The 15,278-nt window shown below is 33.3% G+C and overlaps 1 protein-coding gene across 1 annotated transcript in view; it reads left to right on the top strand.

Moving 5' to 3' along the window:
- The window catches only part of LOC133649601 (BMP/retinoic acid-inducible neural-specific protein 3-like), a 68,199-nt gene that overhangs the window by 23,772 nt on the left and 29,149 nt on the right, over window positions 1-15,278 (top strand). The window contains exons 4-5 of the mRNA XM_062046210.1: window positions 1,835-2,019; window positions 13,192-13,297. Coding sequence (XP_061902194.1) covers window positions 1,835-2,019; window positions 13,192-13,297 — 291 coding nt within the window. The remainder of the gene's footprint in view (window positions 1-1,834; window positions 2,020-13,191; window positions 13,298-15,278) is intronic.

The following is a 15,278-nucleotide window of genomic DNA, read 5'->3' as shown; positions in this document are numbered from 1 at the left end:
ATAACATGTAATATATATACATGATGTAAGTATATATGTCATGTAGTAACATTCATAATAACATGTAATATATACATGATGTAAGTATATATGTCATGTAGTAACATTCATAATAACATGTAATATATACACGATGTAAGTATATATGTCATGTAGTAACATTCATAATAACATGTAATATATACACGATGTAAGTATATATGTCATGTAGTAACATTCATAATAACATGTAATATATACACGATGTAAGTATATGTGTCATGTAGTAACATTCATAATAACATTTAATATATACACGATGTAAGTATATATGTCATGTAGTAACATTCATAATAACATGTAATATATACATGATGTAAGTACATATGTCATGTAGTAGCATTCATAATAACATGTAATATATACATGATGTAAGTACATATGTCATGTAGTAACATTCATAATAACATGTAATATATACATGATGTAAGTACATATGTCATGTAGTAACATTCATAATAACATGTAATATATACATGATGTAAGTACATATGTCATGTAGTAACATTCATAATAACATGTAATATATACACGATGTAAGCATATATGTCATGTAGTAACATTCATAATAACATGTAATATATACATGATGTAAGTACATATGTCATGTAGTAACATTCATAATAACATGTAATATATACATGATGTAAGTATATATGTCATGTAGTAACATTCATAATAACATGTAATATGTACATGATGTAAGTATATATGTCATGTAGTAACATTCATAATAACATGTAATATATACACGATGTAAGTATATATGTCATGTAGTAACATTCATAATAACAAGTAATATATACATGATGTAAATATATCATTTATTTATTTATATATGTCATGTAGTAACATTCATAATAACATGTAATATATACATGATGTAAGTATATATGTCATGTAGTAACATTCATAATAACATGTCATGTTATTATGTCATATTACATGTAGTATATTGTTGATAGTGTGTCAAAATGTGAAGTGCTCCTCCTCTGGCCAACATATGAAATAACAAGTGTGTGTAGAAATTGTAATGCGCCCCTTTTGTATAATTATATATATATATATATATTTTTAAATAATTTTTGCCAAATTATTTTTAAAAAAAATATATATATATATATATATATATATATATATATATATATATATATATATATATATATATATATATATATATATATATATATATATATATATATATATATATATATATATATATATATATATAAAGAGAGAGAGACATACTGTAATAACTTTGAAGTAAATGATAAAGATTAAAAACCAATTCCAAACAAAACATTAAGGAAAAAAATAATGAACTAAAAGTTTTTATTTTTTATATTTGCATATTATGTATATATTATTAATGTTGTAAATACACATCTTTATATATGTCGAAAGGCTGGTCCTAAATAGGTCGGAGGTCTCCAGAAGGTAAGAACTACATAAATGTGTGTGTTCATCCAACCATTGAACAATACACAGGATCAACCGTGGTGATGTCGACAACAATTATTATTATATCACCTGTTTGACAGTTTTTAGACGGACACTAATGAGCGTCACTTTTCCACCAATCACACACTGACTCGTATTGATCAGATGATATCAACTCAAGTGATATCGTGGCATCCTGCTGGTTAATGATGATGACATTCCTCATCTGCCAACCTTCCTCCAGACGCTTAATGACTACTTGCCAGGCTAATATGCAAAGATGCTAATTAAAGGTGATCAGCGCTGCGCGGTCGGAGCTAATGACCCCGCCCCCCCCATGTGTGACTTTCATCAGGGGAGGAGTCCTTAACCATCTTTGTGGACAAAAGGAAGCTGGCGGAGGATTCGTCCGCGGGTAAGAACGCCAGCGAGCCAATCACCCTGGAGGCGCTCCACCAACTGGCCGCCTCCTACTTCACCGACAGGGAGAGCACCCTGCGCCGGCTGCACCACCTCCAGATCGCCTCCACCGCCATACGGGTGGGTAGAGTCTGCCGGGAGCACCGCTGAGGGGCGACTAGGCTGGTGTCCTGCTCACCATCCCACTGTTACCCCGACTTCAAATGAGTTTTGTTTACATTCCAGCTGACACGCGTACCAAGTAGGTTCAGTATCGGTGCTTGAACAAGTCCTGAACCGCAACAGACATGAATTTTAGTCAAAAAAAATAAAATACGATGTTTTTTTAACTTATATACGGTAGTTTCCGGGCCATAGAACGCACAGGTAGTTAAGCCACACCCAAGGAATTTTAGAAGAAATAAATATTTCTACATAATTTACCTGCACAGCACCTAATACTAGTACCAAAGATTTTGTAAATGTTTACTTACACACCTTAATTGATTGCACGCGGCAGTAAAACGGCCGATAAAACAAAACAGAAGTCAAATGAATTGCATTTTTTTTTAGTTTCCTAAACCAAAAACTAGGGATGTCCGATAATGGCTTTTTGCCGATATCCGATATTCCGATATTGTCCAACTCTTTAATTACCGATACCGATATCAACCGATACCGATATCAACCGATATATACAGTCGTGGAATTAACACATTATTATGCCTAATTTGGACAAACAGGTATAGTGAAGATAAGGTACTTTTTAAAAAAATGAATAAAATAAAATAAGATAAATAAATTTAATTAATTAATTAATTAATTAATTAATTAATTAATTAATTAATTAATTAATTAATTAATTAATTAAAAACATTTTCTTGAATAAAAAAGAAAGTAAAAAAATATAAAAACAGTTACATAGAAACTAGTAATTAATGAAAATTTGTAAAATTAACTGTTAAAGGTTAGTATTATTAGTGGACCAGCAGCACGCACAATCATGTGTGCTTACGGACTGTATCCCTTGCAGACTGTATTGATATATATTGATATATAATGTAGGAACCAGAAATATTAATAACAGAAAGAAACAACCCTTTTGTGTGAATGAGTGTAAATGGGATAGGGAGGTTTTTTGGGTTGGTGCACTAATTGTAAGTGTATCTTGTGTTTTTTATGTGGATTTAATATATATAAAAAAATTAAATTTAAAAAAAAAAAACGATACTGATAATAAAAAAACCGATACAGATAATTTCCTGTATTACATTTTAACACATTTATCGGCCGATAATATCGGCAGACCGATATTATCGGACAACTCTACTAAAAACCGAACTTGTTTTTATTTTGCCCATTATTTACCATTCTAATGTAAGCGAAAAACACTTTTATTTTGTTTTTTTTACCAAGCATTCTAATTTGTAATACACGGCAAATGGCTAACAATGAAGCTAATGGGAGTAATCTATTGCATTTTAGAAGAAAAACATAATTTTACATATAGTAACTGACTTTAAGCCGCAGATATAAACCGGCACGATACATTCTGTAAATGTTTATTTACATACCTTAATGGTGTCTGTAACAGGGCAGTAAAATGGCTGATCAAACAAAACAGAAGTCATGGTCATGGACCTGTTAGCTGCGCAAGCTAGCTCTCCAATCAGCTAAACAAACTCAATAACTCCACGCTGACTCTCTGGTGAATTTACTGAGGAATTTGTGAAAGTGAAACAATACAAAAAGAATGCCATTGTAAGTTAATAATACTATTAGCATAATAGCTAATGCTAACAAGACATTAAGATTACATTATGCATGAAAAGACTCCTACAGACATCACACATGGGACACTTTAGTACGTAAGAATAGTTGTAGTTATATTGTAAAACTTAGAAAACATTGCTGGGAGTGATGACTGAAGAATCCATACGAGTAAAAACGCTATGGATGGCGAAAATAATGAACTGCCGGTAAAACTGCTAAACAAACACCCTCTCAGTGTTTTTGCTTGTTTTTTTTTTGCATAAAATGATTGTCGTCATAGCCACCAGCGAAGAAAAATCCATAAATTAGCCGCTCCATTTTATAAGCCGCAGGGTTCAAAGTGCAGGTAAAAAACTACCAACTTAAAGTCTTTTGTGAAATGAGTTATTTACACAGAAATATTCTGTAAATGTTTATTTACATACCTTAATTGTGGACGAATACTTCCGGTTCAAGGAACAAAACACACCGTTTCAGTCTATTTAATGCAAGCTGATTTAGTGAATGTTTATTTACATACCTTAATTGTGTCTGTGACAGGGCAGTAAAACGGCTTATCAAACAAAACAGAAGTCATGGTCCCGGAGCCACTAGCTGCGCAAGCTAGCTCTCCAATCAGCTAAACAGACTCAATAACTCCACGCTGACTCTCTGCTGAATTTACTGAGGAATTAGTGAAAGTGAAACAACACAAAAAGAATGTAAGTTAATACTACTAACACAGACACTCGTAAACCTGTTAGCATGTTAGCTAATGCTAATGACATTACGGTAGCAGGTAGAAATATGCGTGAAAACACTCAGACATCACACATGGGACCGTTTAGTGAGTAAGAATTGTTTTGGTTGTATTGTAAAACTTACAAACGTTGCTCGTAGTGACGAACGAAGAATCCGTACTAAGTAGAAACGCTATGGACATAACAGGGAGTCGATTTTCAACTCGCCGCTCCCAGTCTGTGGAACGCTCTCCCTGACCAACTGAGGGCACCACAGACTGTGGATGCTTTTAAAAAAAAAAGCTAACGACGCTAGCTTGATTACATTACGTACAAATATGCACGAAAACACTCCTACGGACATCACACATGGGACGCTTTAGTGAGTAAGAATTGTTTTAGTTATATTGTAAAACTTACAAACGTTGCTCGGAGTGACGAAGGAAGAATCAGTACGAAGTAGAAACGCTATGGACAAAACAGGAAGTAGATTTTCAACTCGCCGCTCCCAGTCTGTGGAACTCACTCCCTGACCACCTGAGGGCACCACAGACTGTGGATGCTTTTTTTTTTTAGATATATGCGTGCTAGTTCTAATTGTATTTGTATTTATTTTTATTATCTTTTTTTTTGTTTAATACACTGTAGCACTTTGAGGTTGTTTGCTCAATGTAAAGTGTTTTTTTTACAAATAAAATATATTATTATTATTATTGCAGTCAGCAAACTGGTCCAAAAGATGGCGCCGTAGCGCCAACAATGACACACCTTTCCGGTGGCTCGGTCTGTGTTCTATAAAAAAATAACTATTTGTTGACTACAAAACATTATGGTCGTTAGTGAAGGAATGTCCATAAGTTAGCTGCAGGGTTCAAAGCGTAGGGAAAAATTAAATAAGCAAATACTTCATTGATGTCAATGAAATGATAAGTCAGTTATATTTCTAACCTGTGCAGTTAATAATACTAACACAGACACTCGTAAACATGTTAGCATATTAGCTAATGCTAACGACGCTGGCTTGATAATTAAATATGTACAAAAACACTCCTACAGACATCACACATGGGACGCTTTAGTAAGTAGGAATTGTTTTAGTTATATTGTAAAACTTACAAACGTTGCTCGGATTGACGAAGGAAGAATCCGTACAAAGTAGAAACGCAATGGACAAAACAGGGAGTAGATTTTCAACTCGCCGCTCCCAGTCTGTGGAACGCTCTCCCTGACCACCTGAGGGCACCACAGACTGTGGATGCTTTTAAAAAAGGCTTAAAAACCCTTCTTTTTAAAATAGCCTTTTTTTAGATATATGCGTGCTAGTTCTAGGTTATATTTTCTTTTTTTTTTGTATCTTTTTAAAAAAAAATTTAATACAATGTAAATTCCCAATGTAAAGTTTTTTTTTACAAATAAAATCTATTATTATTATTATTTTTGCAGTTAGCAAATTAGTCCAAAAGATGGCGCCGTAGCGCCAACAATAACACACCTTTCCAGTGTCTCGGTCTGTGTTCTATAAAAAAAAACTATTTGTTGACTACAAAACATTATGGTCGTTAGCGAAGAAATGTCCATAAGTTAGCTGCAGGGTTCAAAGCGTAGGGAAAAAGTAAATATGCAAATACTTCATTGATATCAATTAAATGATAACTCAGTCATATTTCTAACCTGTGCAGTTAATAATACTAACACAGACACTCGTAAACAAGTTAGCATATTAGCTAATGCTAACAACGCTGGCTTGATAATTAAATATGCAGAAAAACACTCCTACAGACATCACACATGGGACGCTTTAGTAAGTAAGAATAGTTTTAGTTATATTGTAAAACTTACAAACGTTGCTCGGATTGACGAAGGAAGAATCCGTACGAAGTAGAAACGCTATGGACAAAACAGGGAGTAGATTTTCAACTCGCCGCTCCCAGTCTGTGGAACGCTCCCCCTGACCACCTGAGGGCACCACAGACTGTGGATGCTTTTGAAAAAGACTTAAAAACCCTTCTTTTTAAAAAAGCCTTTTTTTAGATATATGCGTGCTAGTTCTAGGTTATATTTTCTTTTTTTTTGTATCTTTTTTTAAAAAAATTTAATACAATGTAAATGCTCAATGTAAAGTTTTTTTTTTACAAATAAAATCTATTATTATTATTATTTTTGCAGTTAGCAAATTAGTCCAAAAGATGGCGCCGTAGCGCCAACAATAACACACCTTTCCAGTGTCTCGGTCTGTGTTCTATAAAAAAAAACTATTTGTTGACTACAAAACATTATGGTCGTTAGCGAAGAAATGTCCATAAGTTAGCTGCAGGGTTCAAAGCGTAGGGAAAAAGTAAATATGCAAATACTTCATTGATATCAATTAAATGATAACTCAGTCATATTTCTAACCTGTGCAGTTAATAATACTAACACAGACACTCGTAAACAAGTTAGCATATTAGCCAATGCTAACGACGCTGGCTTGATAATTAAATATGCACAAAAACACTCCTACGGACATCACACATGGGACGCTTTAGTAAGTAAGAATAGTTTTAGTTATATTGTAAAACTTACAAACGTTGCTCGGATTGACGAAGGAAGAATCCGTACGAAGTAGAAACGCTATGGACAAAACAGGGAGTAGATTTTCAACTCGCCGCTCCCAGTCTGTGGAACGCCCTCCCTGACCACCTGAGGGCACCACAGACTGTGGATGCTTTTAAAAAAGGCTAAAAGTGTGGAGAAAAAGTAAACATGCAAATACTTCAGTGATATCACTGATATCCTATTTGTAACCTGTGTCGATATCGGCGCAGATACCCAGCAGAAGAAGAGCTAATAATCAGCAGGGAAAGGTAAGCAGCATGGAAAGGTAAGCAGCATTAATAAGCAGGTGTCCTCCATCAGGTTTATCACATGTAGCGCAGCAGTAAAATGTCTCTGTGAAAACAACATTTCACGCTCGGATTCAAATGAAAAGGTACGCCACGGGAGGAGTGGACTTTACGAGCTCCCGACCAAAACACTAATCATCCGTTTGAGCACGTGGAGGAGCCATTAAAGTAGGCATACATCAGCCCTAGGGTACTACGCTCACGCTGATGAAGACGAGGGCCCTCGTCCCGTCCCGCTAACGTGCCCTTATGGTGATGCATCAGCGTGATGGATTACATTCATTTGACTTCCATTCTTTGGCGGCAGATTGAAGATGCGAGAAGGAAGAAGGGAGGAGGAGCACGCTTCCTTTTTATGAGGGATGTAATGTGGCCCTAACATAACATAACATAACATAGCCCTAACATCCTAACATATCATAACATAGCCCTAACATCCCAACATAACATAGCCCTAACATCCTAACATAACATAACATAGCCCTAACATCCTAACATAACATAACATAGCCCTAACATCCAAACATAACATAACATAACATAGCCCTAACATCCTAACATAACATAACATAGCCCTAACATCCTAACATAACATAACATAGACCTACATCCTAACATAACATAACATAACATAGCCCTAACATCCTAACATAACATAACATAGCCCTAACATCCTAACATAACATAACATAACATAGCCCTAACATCCTAACATAACATAACATAACATAGCCCTAACATTCTAACATAACATAACATAACATAGCCCTAACGTCCTAACATAACATAACATAACATAACATAACATAGCCCTAACATCCTAACATAACATAACATAACATAACATAGCCCTAACATCCTAACATAACATAACATAACATAACATAGCCCTAACATCCTAACATAACATAACATAACATAACATAACATAACATAGCCCTAACATCCTAACATAACATAACATAACATAGCCCTAACATCCTAACATAACATAACATAACATAACATAACATAACATAACATAACATAGCCCTAACATCCTAACATAACATAACATAACATAGCCCTAACATCCTAACATAACATAACATAGCCCTAACATCCTAACATAACATAACATAACATAGCCCTAACATCCTAACATAACATAACATAACATAGCCCTAGCATCCTAACATAACATAACATAACATAGCCCTAACATCCTAACATAACATAACATAACATAGCCCTAACATCCTAACATAACATAACATAACATTACATAGCCCTAACATTCTAACATAACATAACATAACATAGCCCTAACATCCTAACATAACATAACATAACATAACATAACATAACATAGCCCTAACATCCTAACATAACATAACATAACATAACATAACATAACATAACATAACATAACATAACATAACATAGCCCTAACATCCTAACATAACATAACATAACATAACATATCCCTAACATTCTAACATAACATAACATAACATAGCCCTAACATAACATAACATAGTGCAAAAATGGGCTGTAAATAACAATATATCAATAATACATGTCAGTGTTTATCTGTAAATAAAAATATATCAATAATACTTGTCAGTGTTTATATGTAAATAACAATATATCAATAATAAATGTCAGTGTTTATCTGTAAATAAAAATATATCAATAATAAATGTCAGTGTTTATCTGTAAATAACAATATATCAATAATACATGTCAGTGTTTATCTGTAAATAACAATATATCAATAATAAAGGTCAGTGTTTATCTGTAAATTAAAATTAAAAATATATATATATATATATATATATATATATATATATATATATATATATATATATATATATATATATATATATATATATATAATAAATGTCAGTGTTTATCTGTAAATAATAATATATCAATAATAAAGGTCAGTGTTTATCTGTAAATAACAATATATATATATATATATATATATATATATATATATATATATATATATATATATATATATATATATATATATATATATATATATATATATATATATATATATATAATGTCAGTGTTTATTTGTAAATAACAATATATCAATAATAAAGGTCAGTGTTTATCTGTAAATAACAATATATCAATAATACATGTCAGTGTTTATCTGTAAATAAAAATATATCAATAATGCATGTCAGTGTTTATATGTAAATAACAATATATCAATAATAAATGTCAGTGTTTATCTGTAAATAAAAATATATCAATAATAAATGTCAGTGTTTATCTGTAAATAACAATATATCAATAATACATGTCAGTGTTTATCTGTAAATAACAATACATCAATAATAAAGGTCAGTGTTTATCTGTAAATAACAATATATATATATATATATATATATATATATATATATATATATATATATATATATATATATATATATATATATATATATAATAAATGTCAGTGTTTATCTGTAAATAACAATATATCAATAATAAAGGTCAGTGTTTATCCGTAAATAATATATCAATAATACATGTCAGTGTTTATCTGTAAATAACAATATATCAATAATAAAGGTCAGTGTTTATCTGTAAACAACAATACATATATATATAATACATATCAGTGTTTATCTGTAAATAACAATATATCAATAATGAATGTCAGTGTTTATCTGTAAATAACAATATATCAATAATAAAGGTCAGTGTTTATCTGTAAATAATATATCAATAATAGATTTCAGTGTTTATCTGTAAATAACAATATATCAATAATAATTGTCAGTGTGTATCTGTAAATAAAAATATGTCAATAATGAATGTCAGTGTTTATCTGTAAATAACAATATATAAATAATACATGTCGGTGTTTATCTGTAGATAACAATATATCAATAATAAATATCATTGTTCACCTGTAAATAACAATATATCAATAATAAATGTCACATTGGATTTGGCGTTAGCTTGTTAGCATTAGCATTGCGGCTAATAACTACACAAATGGAGAGTCACTGACTACTTTTTCAACATGTAATACAGTAAATAGTTACATGTTATTTACCAACACCAGCTAGTTAAAAAAAAAAAAGCTGCTACTTTTGCTCGAAGGAGCAGTGTGAGCAAGGCGCCAGAAAAGTAGTTCCTCTGTGTTAGCTCTTCCAAGAACAACGTCGCTATGCAGGTCACGCCAGGTCATTGGAATCTTCCTTACCAAGAGAATAGTTCAATACCATGTTGTTAGCTGCCTCGCACTAGCAGTTTTTTTTTACTACTTAGACACAGAAAATGATGAAGAATTGAGAACAATTTTTTTTTAAAGTGCAGTTTTCTTTCAACTTGTAAAAGACTTCCTTGTGGTCTACATCAGTGTTTTTCAACCACTGTGCCGCGGCACACTAGTGTGCCGTGTGAGATTATGTAATTTCACCTAACTGGGTTAAATATGTTTTGCACACAAGTAATTATAATCCGTAAATAATGTGCCGGATTGTAAATAATGTCAATAATTCAATGTATATACCCTGATGATTATCTTGTGAGATGACTGTATTATGATGATATAGTATATATCTGATAGTATATATCTGTATCATGAATCAATTTAAGTGGACCCCGATTTAAACAAGTTGAAAAACGTATTCGAGTGTTACCATTTAGTGGTCAATTGTGCGGTACTTCACTGTGCAACCTACTAATAAAAGTCTCAATCAATCAATCAAAAAATTGTTGAGTGTCGGTGCTGTCTAGAGCTCGGCAGAGTAACTGTGTAATACTCTTCCATATCAGTAGGTGGCAGCGGGGAGCTAATTGCTTTGTAGATGTCGGAAACACGTTGTGCAATATGCAGACGACAGCGGGAGGTACTAAGGTATCTTATGCTTTAACCAAAAGTAAACAAAAGGTGAGTGCCGCTAAGAAGTGAAGTATATTTATATAGCGCTTTTCTCTAGTGACTCAAAGCTCTTTTACATAGTGAAAACTGATATCTAAGTAACATTTAAACCAGTGTGGGTGGCACTGAGAGCAGGTGGGTAAAGTGTCTTGCCCTAGGACACAACGGAAGTGACTAGGATGGCGGAAGCGGGGATCGAACCTGGAACCCTCAAGTTTCTGGCACGGCCACTCTACCAACCGAGCTATACCACAGAAAAAGGCATCGAAGCTAAGGCATGGCTATGCAAAACGAAACTAAAACGGACCTGGCTGCAAAGTAAACAAGACACAAAATGCTGGATGACAGCAAAGACTTACAGCGTCGGCGTCCACAAAGTACATCCGTACATGTCATGACAATCAACAATGTCCCCACAAAGAAGGAAAGCGTCCGCACAACTTAAATAGTCTGGATTGCGAAAACAAAGCAGGTGCGGGGGACTAGCGCTCAAGGAAGACATGAGACAGGAAACAGGAAAAAAAACACCAAAATTGGAGCGCAAGACAAGGACTAAAACACTACACACAGGAAAACAGCAAAAAAAAACTCAAAATAAGTCACGGCGTGATGTGACAGGTCATGACAGTACACCTACTTTGAGACAAGAGCTAAAGTGATGCATGCTTGGTTATGGTTTGAATTTATATCCAACAATTGCGAAAACTACTTTTTATTGTCAATATCGGCTACGGAGTTTTGTTTTTTAATGATTTCCGCTTGTGGTGTGCCTCAATGCAAAAAATGTGCCTTGGCTCAAAAAAGGTTGAAAAACACTGGTCTACATAACGTCGCATGGATGACGTTTTACACACCTTTTTTGTGGGCGCTCGTATCTACGTGCCTCCACTTCGACAGCGTCTTCTCCCCGCCAGCCATGTTGTAGTTTTTAGCGCTTCCATAGGGTTAGGGTTAGAGTTAGAGTTAGGGTTAGGGTTACTGACATATTTGAAGTTACAACTACACGATACTTTGCATTAGAAATGGCAACAGTGGAGGACACACGTGCATGTATGAGCCAGTCTGCCCCTTTGTTTGTTTACTTACTACTAAAAGACAAGTTGTCTAGTATGTTCACTATTTTGTTTAAGGACTAAATGACAATAATAAACATATGTTTCATGTACACTTAACATTTTTTGTTCAAATGAAGACTATAATGAATTTTTTTGTGCTCCGCTTTATTTAGAGAAAGTCGAAAAATACATTTACCGGTACCAAAATATTGGTATGGGGACAACCCTAGTATATAATATTGAGTGAAGGAAATTAAAAATGGAAACTCCCAGAAGTGGAGAGGTTTCCGATAATATCGGTCTGCCGATATTATCGGCCGATAAATGCGTTAAAATGTAATATTGGAAATTATCGGTATCGGTTTTTTTACTATCAGTATCGTTTTTTTTTGTGGTTTTTTTTTTATTAAATCCACATAAAAAACACAAGATACACTTACAATTAGTGCACCAACCCAAAAAACCTCCCTCCCCCATTCACACTTGTTTCTTTCTGTTATCAATATTCTGGTTCCTACATTATATATCAATATATATCAATACAGTCTGCAAGGGATACAGTCCGTAAGCACACATGATTGTGCGTGCTGCTGGTCCACTAATAATACTAACCTTTAACAGTTAATTTTACAAATGTTCATTAATTACTAGTTTCTATGTAATATTGTTTTACTTTCTTTTTTATTCAAGAAAATGTTTTTAATTTATTTATCTTATTTTATTTGATTCATTTTTTTAAAAAGTACCTTATCTTCACCATACCTGGTTGTCCAAATTAGGCATAATAATGTGTTAATTCCACGACTGTATATATCGGTTGATATCGGTATCGGTAATTAAAGAGTTGGACAATATCGGCATATCGGATATCGGCAAAAAGCCATTATCGGACATCCCTACCCAGAAGGAAATACACCTCTTCAAAAACGTGCACGGTGCAAAGACTAAGAGAAAACGCGGGTCCAAAATGTCCTGACTTTGTTTTTCGGCAGGTCACTGAAACCAGAACCGGGCCACTGGGATGCAGCAACTACGACAATCTGGACACCGTCAGTTCCGTTCTGGTCCACAGCCCAGAGAACAAGGTTCAGCTACAAGGTAAGACTCGGGATCAGTTCCGAGTCAATTTTATAAAACGATTACTTAAAACTAGAGATGGCCGATAAATGCGTCAAAATGTAATATCGGAAATTATCGGTATCGGTTTTTTTATTATCAGTATGGTTTTTTTTTTTTTTTTTTTTTTTTTTTTTATTAAATCCACATAAAAAGCACAAGATACACTTACAATTAGTGCACCAACCCAAAAAACCTCCCTCCCCCATTCCCACTCATTCACACAAAAGGGTTGTTTCTTTCTGTTATTAATATTCTGGTTCCTACATTATATATCAATATATATCAATACAGTCTGCAAGGGATACAGTCCGTAAGCACACATGATTGTGCATGCTGCTGGTCCACTAATAATACTAACCTTTAACAGTTAATTTTACAAATTTTCATTAATTACTAGTTTCTATGTAACTGTTTTTATATTGTTTTACTTTCTTTTTTATTCAAGAAAATGTTTTTAATTTATTTATCTTATTTTATTTGATTCATTTTTTTAAAAAGTACCTTATCTTCACCATACCTGGTTGTCCAAATTAGGCATAATAATGTGTTAATTCCACGACTGTATATATCGGTTGATATCGGTATCGGTTGATATCGGTATCGGTAATTAAAGAGTTGGACAATATCGGCATATCGGATATCGGCAAAAAGCCATTATCGGACATCTCTACTTAAAACGACAAAAAAAGACAATCCACACTCTGTGGTAACTGCTCCTCTCCTCTGAATGCAAGTGCTCCTACAGCAGGAATGCAAATTATGTATTCCTAAAGTGTACAAAATATGTCCAGGCATGCAATTTGATTTTGTTGTCATTAGAAGCATGTTTGTGTCCCGTTTAAAAGATATCTGCCACTCGTTCAATCAATCAATCAATCAATCAATCAATATCCTCTATTTAAACAGGTAAAAACTCCTTGAGATTAAAACCTCAAAGTTAGAGAAGAACATCTAAAAAACTGCAGCAACATGCCACAATTAAAAAGAATATTAACATAAAACCAAGGTATCAAATGTTTCAGTAAAAATAACGTGAACAGATTTTATCCGGCCCGCCTGATGAGTTTGCGAAGTATAAAAATGAGCCGAAATTTTTGAATGAAAGAAACTGCTGTTCTAAATGTATGCACTAGATGTCGCAATAGCAATTCTTTGTATATTTGTAGATTATGCTACACACGTTAAAAAAAAATAAACCCGTGCACCAGTTAAGGAAAATTAGCAAGCTACCTTAATAACATCCTGTGATTTGATTTTAATATTATTTTTTTATCTTGATAGATTGAAAATTAACACCAATGAGTTGACAGATGAATATTATCACATAATTCATTCAGAAATAATAAATAACGACAAATAAAGATAGAATACTATTAACCGCAACATGTAAGTGTAAAAAAAAAAATAAAAAAAAAATTATGATTTCTACATTTTCAGAATGTGCTTGTTCTATTATTAAACAAAGAAAACAATCTGAAGTTGTCTTTATTTTCAAGTTATCGTGCCGTGATTTTGGGAGTAGATTTATCTCCATGTGGCCCCCGATCTAAAATGAGTTTGACACCCCTGGTGTAAAGGATATCACCACATGGACTCGGGAACACTTCAGAAAACCACTGTCAGTAGCTACAGTCGGTCGCTACATCTGTAAGTGCAAGTTAAAACTCTACCATGCCAAGCCACAGCCATTTATCAACAACACCCAGAAACGCTTCCGGCTTCACTGATGATTATTTGCAAAAAAAAATAAAAAATAAAATATCTTGTCTTTGCAGTCTATTCAATTGAATATAAGTTAAAAAGGATTTGTTGTATTTAGCATTTACACAACCTGACAACTTCACTGCTTTTGGGCTTTGTACATTTATCTGTGATAAATTGAGTTATTCATGATCAACCTGCAGTTACTGGTGATTAAACGCTTCAATTGTTTGACAGCCCGAGTATTTACATGAACTTT

The sequence above is a fragment of the Entelurus aequoreus genome, linkage group LG05, assembly GCF_033978785.1.
Source record: "Entelurus aequoreus isolate RoL-2023_Sb linkage group LG05, RoL_Eaeq_v1.1, whole genome shotgun sequence".
In the NCBI taxonomy this organism is placed as follows: domain Eukaryota; kingdom Metazoa; phylum Chordata; class Actinopteri; order Syngnathiformes; family Syngnathidae; genus Entelurus; species Entelurus aequoreus.
Note: the sequence above shows the minus strand (reverse complement) of the source record. Positions and strands in the feature narration are given on the sequence as shown.